Raw genomic sequence first — 16,222 nt, forward strand, 5'->3', positions numbered from 1 at the left:
CAAGTTATTTGATTTATACGATGTTACACCTCCTACGATCTTACCCCAACGCGCTTAATAATTGTCTTGATAATAAAATAAGTATAATCTTTTTGTTGACCTAATTTAATGTGAGAGAGAGAGCAATCATAATCTATAATATAAAAATGAGTCGCTAAATGTCTTGCTTCGCGCAAATCTCGAGAGCAGCTGAAGCGATTACGCTAATTTTGTTTTTATAATATTTCTTGAAGTACGAGGATGATTCTTACGGAGGGAAAAATTTAAAAATATTTCTGAAAAAGTCTAAATCAACACTTTTCTATATATTTATACAAAAGATTCGTAACTTAAGTCAATTTGAACTTTAATACCATACCATAACGTTTAAGTGTTAGTGGAGAGGTTCAGGGAAGACTAAACAATTGAGTGACGTTAAATGGAACGATGGAAAATTTTTTAAGTGTTTTATAATTTTTATTTTTTGACATGTAATTGTTGACTTATCAACTTCATTTTTTTAACTTACTAGGTGACCCGGTGTCCCGAATAGCAGAATAAGCATTAAAAAAAATTAAAGAATCGACAGTAAGGCAGTATGAAGTTCGCCGGGTCTACTAGTATCTAATAAAAGAAAGTACCTATCTTTTTTGTAGACCCTATTTAATGTGAGCGAGAGCGAAGTAAAGCAATATTAAGACAATAATATGCACATGTTTAGTTTCAAATCTAAGTCGTAGAAAGGCAGTGCAGTAAATTGCATTTTATTCGCCAGTACGAGCATTTTTTAGGATCGCATTTAAAAATATATCAGTTGTATCCCCTTGTACGCGAAAAATGATAAACAATCTTATTTGTATGCTTTTTACCATGGGCTATGCATGACCTATAACGTGGTCTTGGTCTGATTATGTCAAAGCCCACCAGATTTTGCGTCATGTACTTCAATACCGCCACCACCGCCCTAGGTATGGCACTGCTAAATAGCAATAGAATTATAATTTGCATTGGCGTAGGCCACCACAACTTTTACCTTTTATTCACTAGCAGGTGACTCTGGAATAGACATCCAATTAATTGCCTATTAAGTACCTGGCACACATTATTTAATTTAACCAATTACTACTTAGCTTCAGTCTTTCTCATCTCCTAGTAAAGTAAATGCATCATGGTCATCTCATCATTTCTTTCAGATTGAAGACGTCTACAAACTTTGGTCTGTGTTTTAAATGCGACATGTTCAGCCGAATGTCCACATCGGGAATAGTTTTGTTGCCAACGTCAACAATTTGTGTACGGAAATGCAGCAGTCACTTACGAGTCTACATATTCGGCTGTATTAGGTAGGTGCAATAATGTTAAGTACCTATAATATGGTCTAATTCGAAAGTTATATTTCCATAGTTACTCATAGATATCGAAGGATTGCAAGCATATCATAGGTACCTATTATTGTAATACCCTAATATTCTAGAGTTACTAAGGTCAGTCGGGGGAAGTGCGCCATAAAATTTTCATAGCTGGATTCAATGTAAAATAATTTCTTTTTGTGCTGACTTAAGAATATAATTTTATTAATTTAAGAATATTTGGTATTTTGTGATTACAACCTATAGCCATTCAAGGAAATCGGACCATAAATTAATAATATTTTGCTCAAAGTAAAAAATGGTAGTAGGCGCACTTGCCTCTGGAAATGGGGTAAGTGCGCCTGTGTAAAAAAAACGCCAATATGGAACATTATAAAGAAAACACTCATTTTAGTCCAAAGAGAAATAAGTTTTACTCGCATTGCTCTTGGATATTTTTTAATCACTCAATATTATAACAAACTATGGCTGTCAAATCAAATTCGGGGTAAGTGCGCCATATGTTTGTAAATCAGGGCTTCAAAACATTTTAGATTTTTTTTTTGCTATATTTAGGTATTCATATTATAGTTTTGTGTGCGGATATGTTGGAATAAAAAAATGGTAGCCCTAATACAAAATCCATTTTATTTCTAAAAACTAAAAATAAACATACAAAAATGTAGGAATTAACAATTTTGAATGCCTTATAACTCAATTACTTAGAATTTGGCCTTATGACATTTAATATGTTTTAGCTGCATTATACCCAGATAACGTGCCTGATCGAATAGTTGCAACCTCGTCACGTCAAGTTGCTCTAGACCAAGGTATTTCATTTTTACTTTTGTAAAAACGAATTAACTAATACGCCCTTTTATTTAAGTCGGCTCAAAACAAATTACAATATAAAATTTTAATAATAATAATTCATATTAGTAAAACATATTTTCAAAAAAGGTTGGTAATATATGGTTCAGGGGCAAGTGCGCCATACGACTAGTAACTGTGGCGCACTTGCCCTACTCGACAATTTTGAGGTACATTTTTTCGCATTGCTAAAAAATTATTTATTTTAGTAAATATAAATAAAATTCAGGCAGGAAGTTAAAATAAAAGGTTTAAACTATGTACTCACCTTGCTGGTTTACAGAAATATGTTAAATATCTTAAAATATTTGATGTTATCTTTCACGGGGTTATCTCTGTTTACAGGTCTAAATGACACTTAAAATAAAATGGCGAATAAATCGTATTAAAATGAACAGAGCCATTGATGGTTTTTAGTGGAACTGTATTTCAGTTAGTAGCATAGATATAAGATTGCGGTAATTGTATAACATCAATAGTTTTCGATTTTTTTAGGGCAGGTGCACTTACCCCGTCGGCGCACTTGCCCCACCTGACCTTATGTCTATGCAATTTAAAATCAATAATATGCACGTAAGTATCCCTAGTGTAGTTCATCAAAGTGTATGGGTGTAGGCAGATATATGAAGGTCATACATTTTACGTCGATTTTTCTGTAGGCGGTGCAACTGCATTCACATTGGCTCATTCAGGTTGTTAGAACATTTCATCAGCGTGACTCTCCAATTATATAAAACTACCATTAAGCAGTTCTAAAAAACAGAAATTATACTTAATCGGAAGAAATTACAAGCGACAGCCCTTTAGGTATATAAACTTTTTATACCCAACGGAAACGAAATTAAATTCGTTGAGGAGCTTTACGTAGTTACATATCTTACATGAAAAATTATTTTTTTGTTGTTAAATTTCCTTTTAAATACCAATATTTTTCTATCAAAGATTTCAAGATTAATGAGATATTATAGAGTGCGTTCGGCTAATTTCGGACGATTTTTCGGTGTGTTGCTTGGAAGCTGGTTATTATTAATGCTACTTTATGTAATAATTTAATCATCTTCCAATTCTCTCTGTGTAAGCTTAAAAATAGATGATAATATCTGTATAGAAATTTAAAACCCTTAGAAAAGATCGGACCTTTGCGGGATAAGTTCGGACTGCGTTCTAATAAAGCTTCTAATGCTAGTATGAAAAAGTCCACAAAATCAAACAGAAGTCTCAAAAATGATAAGAAGAGCGAAGTCCACCTATTTTGTTTCAATGCACATAGCGCACCCGTTCTTGGTCGTAGCATCAACTGTGGTATATAGGGTGGAGCAAAAATAGACAGCGTAGCCGCCTACATAGCTTAAACTAAAAAATAACCATAGATTCGTGGTATTTTTTCGTTATACGACTTACCCGAACGCACCTTATAAGTTTCTTTAACAGTCTTGCTTTCCTTTGCTTTAATGATTTTCGGACAATCCTGGCGCGAAAATCATGCTAGTAATAAATAGCAGATAGTTTTTTCCATACAGTGTTCTTTGGCCTTAAAATGAGTTGAAATTGTCATTGTCTAGTGCTTGGCAACCAAGGCTTACCGTCTCCCTTCCACCGCTAGTTATAAAATTATCTATGTTGTTAGCACAGGCGATATACACTTACAAGGGGCATGAAGAATCGGGAAAAAGCCGTTATAAATAACAAGGATCAGCCGCCCGGCGCCTCGCATTAAGGCGGAGATATACATGCTTGTATCAGCTTCTCAGTTCCCGCATGTGGCACTCTCTGTCATGTATATATTTTATACTAAGTCGCATGCCTGTATCTGGCAAGCAAGTAAGTAAGAATTTATTATATTTAGTAGTTATTTTAAGAGTATAAATCTTTTTTAAGATAAAATAACTCTGTTTTGTTATATGCCATTCGTTTTAATGGGCATTACTACCTACTTGCAAAGAAATGAATAAAAGGACACAAATAAAGTAAGTAAATTTATCCACATTGTGTCAGTTAGTTCCACCTAGTGGTACTTACTGTTTTACAGGCATGTCTATCTCTGCTTTTAATTCATAGCCTTGAAATAAGGAGGTAAGTATAAAGATTTGTACCAGATTCATAATGGTAATGTTATAGGTAAGTATAATAATTTTATTATTCAAATAATTGTGAACAAGATATCCATCGCAAGATAAATAGCACCTAAGTTACAAAATATTGCAAAATGCAGATGCGCCGATCGTGTTGACAGCTGTGCACTGAAGGGGGCAATCCAAAGAGAATTTTAATATATATGGAAACAGCAATCATTGACCCTACCTGAATATAGTGGAAGATGACGAGGGACGAATGTGTCCACCATGACCTAGTATTTGTACCTAATGGTTTACGATAACTAGAGCCACCTACAATTCTTGCAAGAAAATTTCGTAAAAAGGCATTTTTTACGTTCACCAACTAGATGTCGTGGAAAGTCATTGGGATACCAGGGTTATTTATAAAGCGATCTTTTTTATTAAATTCAACGATATACATTAATACATTTAGTCATTTAATATATTATTTTAACAAATTTAATACAAATGGTTTTGATTAGATCGTTATTTTTTTGCCTATTTCGTTAATAGATGTATTTTTTAATAGCGCCATCTAACGACATATGAAGTATTTAAAAATAAGTACACAATTAAAGCCACAAAGTTATCATAGGTTGCGTTGCTATCAACCGGAAGTTTGACATTAATAGTTATTTTGGGCCATGGGATTGAATATATTTTGTATCGGTATTAGATATGCATAAACCAGATAATTATTATTAATTTAATTATTTAATAATTTATTTTAAATCTATAGAGTTTTATAGAATATACTTTTACATGTAATCATACTCATAAAGATTGACCTACATTTGGAGCCCTTGTGAAAGGATTGTGCAATTGAAACGGTCATTTATTACACAACACAGCGTATTCATAAGCAAACGTTGTTATTTTGCATTGCGAATATGATTTTTTAAGCTAGCAATCATCCTTAGAAATAAACATAAAAGTGTGATTTCTATTATATTATTTATTAATTATGTATGATAACCCATAGTTACTCATAATAAAAAAAAATGTTATTAATAATTACATGGCTTACAAATAGTAATCAGGCAATTTTTTTTAACCATGGATTAAATTTGAATTAGGTTAATTTCCCACTGCCCTTTACCGACTTATTTCAATGTCAGTCATGAGTACGGTAGCTTCATTGAACCCGAGTTATGTCGGTCGGAATATCAAAGTGTAAGTGAAGTGGCCTAGAGACCTACATTTTGTTGTTTAAACGCATAATCGCATTTAATGGGTGATTTTTGAAATAGTATATTACCCGAAGCGGCAACGGTGATATATTACATAATCTGTAGGCGGCATAATACGGGCGCCTCGTCTCAATATTCGTGTATGATGCACGAAGACGCTCCAAAAATGAGTGTAGCACAAAGTCTGGCGGCCTCCACGAGCCAGGCGAAGAGTGAACTTGAAACTGGGGTTCCTTTGGAATACGACTTGAGTTCTACGGAGCCAAAACCGACAGAAAATATAGATATGGAATTGAAAATTGCTTATGTGGACCCCACTGGCGGTAAGTATTATGCACGCTGAACATATTTATTTAGCTCTACATAAGTACCTATAATACGTAGGTGTAATTTATGTTGTCCCTTATAAAGATGGATGTAGTTATTCTTGCTGTTTTTAAATTAGAACATCAAAATCCGACTTATAGGAAGTTTAATATTGTCAAATTTTGTAATAAGAATTTTTCCTCAATGGTGTATTACCAATTAGTTGACATAAATATAATAAAATGTAGATGGAATTCGATTAGTTATTGTTAAATGATAAAATATTCGTTCTGTTTATATCTATTGGAATCCACTTAGACTTGTTGGGGACATGAGGAGTAAAGAAAAAAATATATACAATTTATAACTACCTAATTGACAGACAAGTGTTGTATAACAACACACATACACATTAATACATGATGTGTACATTGTGGAGGCTACCTGCTCGTACGCTCAGCTGCACGGTGCGGCAACGTCGCATTGGTTTTTTTCGCGCTATCCTGCGATAGAGTTGGCTGTGTGAAACAGCGTTTAAGTGTTGCTGAATAATAGTGGCTCACGGAACATGTTTCGAGAATAGTTCGTATAATTAGCTTCCACATTGCGGTGAATGAATGTACATAAGTATTGTCAGACAGTGATGTCGGTCGTTTTGTATTCAGCGGGTGGCGCAGCGTCGCATTTTCATTTCATTCGGTGTCAGTAGGGCACGTTTGCTTAGCTGTTTGCTGCGGTAATTTCGAGTACATAGTGGTGCCTATTACACCATATGTAATAATAGTGGTTCACCTGTAACATCGTATGTTGCTGCACACCATTTGATAAAATTTTATTTGGTGCTCTATGAGCAGTTTTTAAAACCTCGGTAATCAATACCTACAATATTTATAAACATTACAAACAGATGACTCAGTTTTAACTGACCTATAAACATTTAATAAACACTTGATTCCTTCAACAAATAGCTATTTATGTTCAAACTACAAGAAAAAATCATTAAGCAGTCTTCAAAGCTTCTTCCAAGGCTCTATTGTATTATTACCTCTCTTATTATAATACACAGCCCTACCCATCAAATATCAACCCGTCATTCCTGTGTGGGAAACCCCTTACGCTAGTTTTGTTTTCATTTACCTATTTGATACGTATATTATGTTAATATAATTATTTATTAAGTATGTTGTGATATCGTATACATGATATGTAGTTCATTACATATAATAAGATTTTAACAAGTCGATATCTCTTCATTAAGATATTGAAGAAAGACTATAGGGGCTTTTTATTTTAGCAACAAAAGCTAAAACAACAGTATTTTGAATTTTTGTTTCCGTCTGTCTGTGTCTATGTTTGATCACGTATCACGCAAAAACTACTGCATGTAATTTAATGCAGTTTCCACCGATGTCTTACTTAAAATTTAATATAGTCTCCATTTGATCCTAGAAAAATAGGTAGTTAATAATTTACAAAAGCACTATTCCGCCTTACTACAACCCTCGATAGTTCCTACCAATAGCATCTTACGGCAGGCAGAGGCAACTCGCCCTCAATTCACATGGCGTCAGACGCCAGCCAGTCGTCACGTCGGCGCCTCCTACGTCATCTCTGGCGGCGGAAGGGATAGGGTTGTTCCTGATTTCTTAATTCTTCTGGGAATTGTATATGTGGGATAGCTTCACATAAAAGTTACACTTCGGCTTGCAGCCAAAGGTCTCAGCCGATCGATACAAAAGCGAACTCTATACCGGGCATAACTGAATTAAAATTATGTATAATAATTATGATACTTCATTAACATGATGCGTAGTATGAAGTAGTAATACACATAAATATGGCAGTTGTCAAATAGCAATGTTTTACTACATGTAAGTTATATTGTTACATAATAGCAAATCGTATTACAAAAAAAAAAACAACGCTGAACACAACATTCAAATTGTTTGGAAAATGAGCCAGAAATGCTTACATGTCTACTGCGGATTGCTACGACCAACAGAGGACATGTAGTGTGTATTTGACCATCTCTTGCTCACATCCGCGCCGTTATACCCGTTGAAATTGCAGTCTTTCTGAACTTTTTCTGTATGTGTCTTTTTTATGATAAAAAGGAGCCTATATATGTGTGTCAAATATCCGAATCCATTCAGATATTTAGCTCACTGAATTGTGAATTCGGGAACCGGGATGATTTCTAACCACGATTTGAAACTGATAGTTGATGGCTGGCTTTCCCAATACTTAGAAACTTTTTATTTATTTACTATATGGTGCTCGGAACTTCGTCCGTGTGACAAGTTCTTTCCCGGAATAAAATCCCATAGATCTTCCAGGACAAATGTTATAAAAACAACTTATAATATGCTAGCTCAACTCAATTGCTGTAACGTTCCATTGCGTGGAAAATGACTCCTGTGCCTTTTGTTTAAAAACAACAACAAAATTAGTAATAACAATTTTAATAATTTTCTACCAGCTCAATTTACCGGAATAAAACACAATCCAAATCCAGTTTATCAGTTTGGCAAATTTCACCCACGTCCGCGATACTTATCAATAAACACCTAAACATCCAAACATTTTCACGAACTATCGCATTAAACAAAATAGGTAAGTAAATTAATGTCTTTTCATTTTCTTTTAAATGATGAATAATTTAAGATACAAGACACTAATTACGTTTATCACATATTAGAAATGTTTGTAAGTGCTAACTATGAAAATTATGAAAAACATAATTAGGAATGCAGAGTATGTATCTATATATCTACAGGTGTCCCGTAATGAGTGAATAGTAGTTATGGTCGGGAGAAAGGGGGTGGAGGGTCAATTTGTTTAGGAGAATAACATATTTAAAATTATAAGTACATACTTAATTGGTAAATTTATAAATCTGACTATTTTTGCCGGATTTAATAAAGTCGCTAATAACAAATCGTATTACAAAAAGTATAAGTAGTATCACTAATTTTTAAATTGTTCATTTCTTTTTCAAATAAATAAAATATCATTGAGTATAAAGAATTGTGTAACCTACAACTTTTTTTGAGTACTACCTTTTTCTAAGAAGGAACTACTAATCCAAGGAGGAAAACTAAAATTCCAAATGTTAAAATTAAAACCTAATATTTAGTATAAAAGTGGCTTCTAGCAATTTGAAGAAAATATTTAAATTGATCTATTAAGCGCCATAGCTTAGTAATTTCTAATCATTATTGATCTAAAAATTACCTACATAGTTTAACGTGTGTGTCGGATCTTTATTTTTTCAGAAAACATCCCAAGAAAAAACTAAAGTTAACGCTTAATGTGGAGCGACGGTGTATAAAGCGTGAATGAAAGGGCGATTTTTTTTTAAATATACAAATAACAATTATATTCGGTCTTAGTCCATTATCCACTCATTACGAAATACAGTGTATAATAACTATATTTTTGGAGTGAAAATTGTAACCCTAAATAATAATAGGAACTTTGACGAATTATACAAACAACCTTCCGCAATATACGAAAATAACAAACAATTTACTTTTCTCGTAAAAAACAAATTCATACAATACATTTGTTTTTATGAGATTTCACTTATAAATAATGCAAAGAAAAAAGATTCTTGCGCATAATATCTTTGAATATCTTTATAAAAACAGGTGGGGACTACGTCCTGAACACGATGTCTGTGCTTGTAAATCATAACCCCTTAATCATATACGATTATTAGCATTTTAACTGAACTGTGCACTGTATCGCCTGCCAATAAAATCATATTCAGAGTGGAATAGTAAATATGCCCAGCCATTTATTTATTTAAAATAATAGATATGAAACTATAAACATGTGTCAAATATGAATGATTCAATATTTTAAAGAAGGATACATGAATGTCTACTTGTGCACGTTACGCTACAACTTTACTACGATATTCTCAATGTTTTACGGTCAACACGTCATCTTCACTATCTGGTACATCATAGAGGTTGTAGAATTAGCTAAGATCTTAATTAATTCATTAATTAAAAAATGTATAATATTTTTATTTTATTGTATTTTTACCCGACTTCTTTGTCAAAAAAATTAAAGTAAAAATATGTAATGCCCAGTGACTTCCTGAAAACCTCTTTGTGAAACAGCGTCAAATTAGGTACGCAATCAGGCAGAAATTTATATCTCAAATAGATATTGCAGTGTGCAAAAGTGGTCACGTAGTACTCTCTAGTAGTAGCCATCTCTTTCTTATGCTCGCACTGTAGCACCGTAATTCCCGATAACGTCACTGCCTGTATTAACAACTCTTCTATTAACACCTACCCCTTCCTCCCAAAATAGAAGGCTTATAACTTATTGATTTTTACAGATTTGCGTAGGTTTTCTTTTTATATAATTTACCTATACACGCGTAATATTTTATAGCATTTAAAAATATTCAAACACGCTGTAATACTATAATGCCTTGCTGGAGAAATGAAAAAAAAATATTAAAACTTTTTGTACATATCCAACGCGAATAATCGAAATTACATATTAATCTGCGTCACTTATCGGTTGACGTAAATTTGATACAATAATATTGTAAATCTTAAAATAACTAGAACTAAGGATATAATTTACTGTTATACCAAACTTACCCTTTTCTGCATATAGAGTTACTATTCCCGTTATTCATTAACTCTTATGGTCAATGTTTTAGATTATATTGATTTAAAATAAAGGAGGTAAGCGTATACCATAATAGGGGGTATTTAATATGCATTAAACCTGCATGGTCGATAACCAAATAAAATTTTAGTATGTTTAATAGATCCATTATATATTTAAAGAAGTTAACTAAAGTGTTGTATACAATAAAGTGTGCGTGCCTCAAGTTATTTGTTCTATTTTAATGTTAATCGAACGCAGCAACCTTGCTCTACATTCAAGATTACAATTAAATAAGAGACCAGTTAAGTGCAAATCGAATTTCTTGCGAAATTATTTCAGGTAAATGCCTGTTATAGAATATGAAATTACACTCATGGTCAAATTTAGAGAAACGTAAAGGAAAAAGGAAAAACTATATAAATGCATATTTTTCGAATTTAATTAGGGATCGTGCGAAGTTCATCGTTAGTTCTATAATTTCTACACTTAATAAAATTTAGATAGAAAATTCTAAGAGTCTGCTTCACAACTTCTGTGTAAATGCTATCCAAATACAAAAGGACCTAGCCAAAAAATAAATAGTTTGATTTTTCACATTTGAAAGAGACCGCAGACCGGATTATTTGATATAACTTGGTCCCTCTACGCGTCCATGAGAAAAAAGGCCTTAGCAGTCAGATATGCGGATACCAAAGTGATTCTGTAAGGGTTTCTTTTGAGCGCTGAAATCCTATAAACAAACAATATCCTTACTTTTTCCACCTGCATTGATAAACAGCTGTACCTCGCGCTAAAATATTTAACATTCTGGGATAAAAGTCCCGCTATATGTATATTTACCGGGGATAAAAAATAGCCTATGTCATTTCTTAGGTCTTAAACTACCTCCCACCAGACAAATGCAGCGGAGGACTTTGTTTTAGATTTTTAGAACTTTTTTAGAGGAACAATTCTGTCATACATGTAACAGTGGAACTTTTAATCGTTTACGAAGCGTACGCAACGGAAGCTCTCAAAAGGAACAAAAATATAAGATAGATCAGGAGTTTCAGCAACGATAGACACTAAAGACACAGACACACACAGGACTGGGGAGATAAAAATAATTCTTCAGCTGTCATTATATATACAAAATAAAATTGATCCAGGGATGTATCTTATTTGGGTCTACGTAGGATCAAGTCAAATGACTTGTATTATATCTCCCTATTCCCTTAATGACCGTAAAACTTATAAACCGTCTTACCAAGAATGCTTTCTTTTGCCTTTACCATTTTACGTAAAATATCTCGAAAATGTTCTGCAACGAGAAGCGTTGCGTACATTATATAGTGTTTTTGTGCAAAGGCGAAGACTAGATAACAAACATTTATTTTTAAAATTTATTATGAACAAAATTTTGTAACTTGAATTGTGAATGAGTTTAAAATACCTATCCATGTATTATGGTATTAACGCGCTTTAGACAGAAACATATTGTATATACCTAATCTTCGAGAATATAGATAGTGTATAACAACGCTTGTGAATATAAAATACACAACTTTCAATATTTTAGTATGTCTCAATATGTAATAAGTATTTATTAAAATCGATCCGTTTTGCTTCTATCTAAATCATAACCTTGTCAACGACTTAAGATTAAAGCAATGAAATACGGGTATGTCCAATATTATTTTCTAATTGACGCGGAGAAGATTTTGTTTTATACGAGCACAGAAAAGTGACCCCACTGCACCTGGTGGTAAAGCGAGTGATGTCCAATAGAATGTCCATTGACGGGAGATGATTATCCCTCAACAATTGATACAGTTACCTGAATGTTCTAAGCTTTAATATGTAGGCATATAATTCCGGAACGCAAAACACTTACGAAGGCCACTATCCATAGTTTCTACACATAATAAACCCTCCAGGGTTTTAACACCTTATGTACCGTGGTCGCTATTCGGGCGGATATAAAATATATCCTACCAACATTATTGATTGTTAATGGTGTCTATTAAAATTAGCTAAGGACTTTATTATAAGTACATATTTTTCCGAAATACTAAACTATGTATGCGGCCTGTTAATATCAAAGGCCCTTTAAGAACAAATAAAATAAATTATCGACCCCCCAACGTACGATATAACGTGTTACTGGTTTATCTATAAAAATATATAATTGTTTGGGAAACAACAGCGTGCTATCAGCGGACCTCGTCTGTGACCTAGTGACCCAGTTACGCGCCAGAGTAGTAATCGCCCGTGTTGTCTACAGGCACAAGCGTAGTTAGTACATTGTGCGCATGCCGCAGCCGCCACACGTACAGTGTACACCGCATATAATATTACATATACGCCATAAAACATTAAACCAGCTGATACACCAAACACCACCAACGTTTTCGTAATATTGTCACTCTGGTTCGTGCTACTCGCTACAGGGAATGGAAGTTTTCTAATTGTGTTTTTAATTTGTAATAAATTTGATCAACGAAGCCACAGAGAAAAATTGCCATAATAACTACTATCTAGGCAAATAAATAATTATAATCGTTTATTCAAAACCGTAATTAGAAAGGTCTTCATTATTTGCCTTGAAATTTTTACACAACGTAAAATAGCGTTAGTATACTATACAGTATGCATGTGTGTCTTATAATATATAGAAATATATAGGTGTATTACGAATTACTTAACTAAATTTAGCTGAATTCAAATATAGTTACGACTGCGAACTTTTAATACGGATGAAACCCTTGTCCAAAAATAGTTATGGAACTTATTTTTATTCAAATAATTTACCTTATAGGTAATGCTTGAAAATCGCACTTACATAAACCCGTAGACATTAAAAAAATTGTCTGATGTCAGATTAATCTTTTATTTTTTTATATATTACCAAGAAAAGATTATAACAAATTCCGCATTGGGGATTGCAAAGTATCTTGTCCTATCTTAATAATTACAAAGACCAACCGTTAAATAAAAAAAAAATTAGAGCACAGAAGAGAGAACAAACTAGAACGGGCCATTGCGTATAAAATTGATAAAATCATTCATGTATATTGAAGGGTTTGTAGCGTAGCGAATTAGTTGCCAAGGAACCTTTTCCCATATCTTTTTATACATATAATAGAAAAATCTTTATATATTTATAAATAACAACTGGGGTCCAAATAATAGGATTATATTCATATGTAAATAGCGCAATAAAATGTCATTTAATTTAAATATTGAATAAATTGTTTCGTTTATAATTATCGGAGAGAATGAGGTGTCAATTCTGTTGTTGTCACATATGATTTTTTTTATATTACATGCCTTAATATTTCAATCAATGTCACGGCAATATGTTATTAGTGAAATATTATAAAAAAAAGTCTGTGTATAGTTTGGGATGAAGTCATATGAATTAATTATAACCATTTATAAGCACCAATCTTCAGCATTTGGGAATGACTATCTATTAGGATATTATTGGTAAAAAATACATTACGATAAAATACATAAATAATATACGTTTTCATAATTTATCCGAATATAAATTTGTATTAATCCAAATTTAAAGAGACAGTATTGCATAAAAATCACATAAAAAAAGGAAATTAATAATTTTATTTACATTAGACTCTTTATTTTTTAAAACCCTTATTTTTTAGATTATAGGTAAATAAATACCTATAGATATAAAATAGTAAAATTTTAATTATGAATTTATGATACATTTCCTACGTTTATTATGTGGTTTCACCCAAAGAAGGTAAGTAAATGACGTCTAATGCGCTGGACAGACAAAAAAGACGTAAGACTCGACCAGGACGCAGACATATATGTCTTCATACAAAATATATAGAATCGTCGCGACGCAAAACATACAGAAAGCACGAAGCACCGCGAGCGCCGATGGACGGGGTTCGGTCGGGATGGGGAAAAGCTTTTAGGATTGTACGAAGAGTAGATTTCTTGAATTTGTCTTTCCTTGTTTGTTGTAATTCGATAAAAAAGATATGTACCAATATAATGCTTACCTTTAAATTTTAATAATATATGCAATATTTGTAAACTCTTTATCGTGTGAAATATAAAAAGTCTTCAGATTCATAAAAGTGCGTGTTTAAATCTATATAAATTCGTTTTCCGGAAATAACTGTTTGAAAAAATGACTCAAAAATCAAAGAACTAAAAACGGGATGTTTGTATAAAATACCTTAGTATTCATGGATGATTTTTTGACAAAATGTTAGCATAGGTATAGAAGTATATAATGTGGCTTTATTTAATAACGTAATATAAAAAATACCCTGTATATTCTTATTATTCCTAATATCGAAACCACTTTTGATTAGGAATTTCAATGTGACATCATTATGCCTTCAGTCTTTTGTAGAGAGAACCTTCTACGATAAATAAATATTGGTGTTCTCTATCGACCAAATTCTGTCTTTTGATAGTGATCTAGTCTGCATTTAAAATTATATAATAAAATTAGTAGTAATCCTCTCCAATACTGAAGCAGTATAAAATAATAATTTTCCTACCTGATTTTGTGTAAACATGGATCGACCCGTGGCGCCCTAGGAAATGGATGCACATTGTGATTTTTGCTATCTAAAGCCCCGTCTTGGTGTAATTCAGCAGTGTGAATGAATTCCACGATTTCTAATTAAAAATATTGAATATACGAAGAAACCCTACAAACATGGTGAGGTGTTATTTAAAATTTTCATACATCCGACGCAAATATGTGTATTTTAGAACCTTTACATCGTGTACAAGTGCCTATTGTTCACGCAACAATTTGTATGGCTTCACACTTTAACTGGGAACCCATGCCCTTGACATTAATTTATAATCAGAGCCTCGTGTATCCCAAACAGAGGTATTAATTAAAACTATTACCCCTAGTTGACGAAAATCGACCAGTTATTTTTCCACGTAGAAACGGCAAAGGGATCTTAACTCATACAGCTATGAACGTGATCAAAAGTCTTTAATTTCATTAGTAAGCCTTATTAGACAAAGCGGTTTGTATAAAGCAATTATGAATTAAGTATACCGCCTCTGCTTCAATAACGTGTTTTCATTATTAGTTATTTATTAAATAAACAATAACAGGAGTTACATCCAATATATTAACACTGACATATAGCCAATTGACAAAATTTAATTTTTTCAACATACTCAAATGTTTAAATTTTTTGAAACTAGATATAAAATTATGTGACCCATATTTTTTATTTTTTCGAAACTCAGATATATTTTTTTTTCATGATTTTTACTTTGAATTTTGGTTTATTCTAAAACGATGTAAGCACCAAATGATGTCATATATACGGCTCTCTCTTTTTCAAAGTGACTGTTTTGACGTATCTATTATAATATTGACATTGGACATTGACAAATGATGACTCTCAGTTTTTTTTTTTTAAATAAATAGTAAGGTGGACCAAGGAACTACTTCATTCAACCGTATGTACGAAGTCATCAAGCATTTTTCGATTCTTAATTTTTTTCTTGGAAACTAAGTATTATAAAAATATTAATAATTCATAATAGAACTCAGAGTAGAAAAATTAAGAAACGGTACTTTTGTTTTAGACACGTTTACATTTTGATATCGATCGTCAATTAAGGTACAGTAAGTTATATTAAGGTAATTCAAATACTCAATAAATTATTGGCTAGAATTTCTATAGTTGCTTTTATATTAGTAGTTGTAGTTAGTTTTTTTTCCCCTAGCCAAAAATTATTGTGTCAAAGCGAATATAATATTTCACTTCAATTACAATGATTGTTATAATAATTC

General features: G+C 32.4%; 1 protein-coding gene across 1 annotated transcript in view; it reads left to right on the forward strand.

Moving 5' to 3' along the window:
* Positions 1-5,402: 5,402 nt before the first annotated feature.
* Positions 5,403-16,222, forward strand: part of LOC115442904 (nuclear hormone receptor FTZ-F1) — a 102,366-nt gene continuing 91,546 nt past the window's right edge. The window contains exon 1 of the mRNA XM_030168105.2: positions 5,403-5,807. Within this exon, the coding sequence (XP_030023965.1) occupies positions 5,627-5,807 (181 nt within the window). The 5' untranslated portion in view covers positions 5,403-5,626. The remainder of the gene's footprint in view (positions 5,808-16,222) is intronic.

The sequence above is a fragment of the Manduca sexta genome, chromosome 27 (genome assembly GCF_014839805.1).
Source record: "Manduca sexta isolate Smith_Timp_Sample1 chromosome 27, JHU_Msex_v1.0, whole genome shotgun sequence".
NCBI lineage: Eukaryota > Metazoa > Arthropoda > Insecta > Lepidoptera > Sphingidae > Manduca > Manduca sexta.